Source organism: Malurus melanocephalus, unplaced genomic scaffold (genome assembly GCF_030028575.1).
Source record: "Malurus melanocephalus ecotype Western Australia unplaced genomic scaffold, MMel_1.1 scaffold_8482, whole genome shotgun sequence".
Classification (NCBI taxonomy): domain Eukaryota; kingdom Metazoa; phylum Chordata; class Aves; order Passeriformes; family Maluridae; genus Malurus; species Malurus melanocephalus.
The window spans coordinates 1-1,150 of record NW_026631712.1 but is presented as its reverse complement, the minus strand read 5'-3'; the positions used below and the strand labels follow the sequence as shown (position 1 = coordinate 1,150).

Here is a 1,150-nt window from a genome sequence, read left to right as displayed (position 1 = left end):
CCCTGACCCCCCCTTGTCCCTCCGCACAGCCCCAGCGATGCTGCGCTCCCTGCGCCCCGTCCAGCACCTGTGCCCGCATCTGTCCCCTCCCCTGTCCCCATCTTTGTCCCCACGCTTGTCCCTAGCCCTGCGCCGCCCGCTCTCCTCGCCCCGCCACGCCCCGCGCTTGCCCCTGCGGCAGCGGCTGCTGGTGGCCAGCGCGGTGGCGGGGGCGGTAGCCACGGGCTGGCTTTACCTGCGGCACCAAAAGCAGCGCCAGCAGCGCTCCCGTCGCCTCCGCGACCTCCGCACGCTGGCGCTGGGACAAGGCGACTTCCACCTCCGCGACACCGCGGGGACAGTCCGGAGCAAAGCGGATTTCCTGGGCCGCTGGGTGCTGCTTTATTTCGGCTTCACGCACTGCCCGGACGTGTGTCCCGAGGAGCTGGAGAAGCTGAGCCGCGCCGTGGAGCTGCTGGAGCGCGATSCCGCCGCGCCGCCGGTGCAGCCGCTTTTTGTCACCGTGGACCCCGAGCGCGACGATTCGGCGGCGATGGAGCGGTACCTGCGCGATTTTCACCCGCGCATCCTGGGGCTCACCGGGACCCCCGAGCAGGTCCGGGCGGCTGCTGCTGCTTTTCGGGTTTATGTGAGCGCCGGGCCCCGCGATGCTGACGGGGATTATGTGGTGGATCACTCGGTGCTGACGTTCCTGGTGGATCCCGACGGGATTTTTCGGGATTGTTACGGACGTTCCCGCACGGCGGAGGAGGTGGCGAGGAGCGTGCGGGGACATATGGACAGCTACGAGCCGCTGCCGCCCGCCGAGGGGGAATAAATGGGGGAAAAACACACGGAATGGGGTCTGGTGTGGTTTGGGGTGGGGGGGACAGCCGGGTGTCACTTGGGGAGGGACAGATGGCATGGAGTGTCCCATGGGGAGGGACAGCACCCTGACAGAGCCCAGTGTCCCCCAGGGATGTCCCATGGGAAGGGGGACACGAGACAAAGCCCAGTGTCCCCCAGGGGTGTCACATGAAGGACAGAGCCCTGACAGATCCCGGTGTCACACGAGGGACAGATGGCATGAAGTGTCCCATGAGGAGGGACAGAGTCCTGACAAACCCGTGTCCCCCAGGGGTGTCCCATGGGAAGGGACAGCTGTGACAGA

General features: G+C 67.3%; 1 protein-coding gene across 1 annotated transcript; it reads left to right on the top strand.

Annotated features, from left to right (window-relative positions):
* Positions 1-6: 6 nt before the first annotated feature.
* LOC130588638 (protein SCO2 homolog, mitochondrial) lies at positions 7-831 on the top strand. The gene has a single exon (XM_057389543.1). The coding sequence runs from the start codon at positions 38-40 to the stop codon at positions 815-817; it is 780 nt and encodes a 259-aa protein (XP_057245526.1). The 5' UTR covers positions 7-37; the 3' UTR covers positions 818-831.
* Positions 832-1,150: the final 319 nt, after the last annotated feature.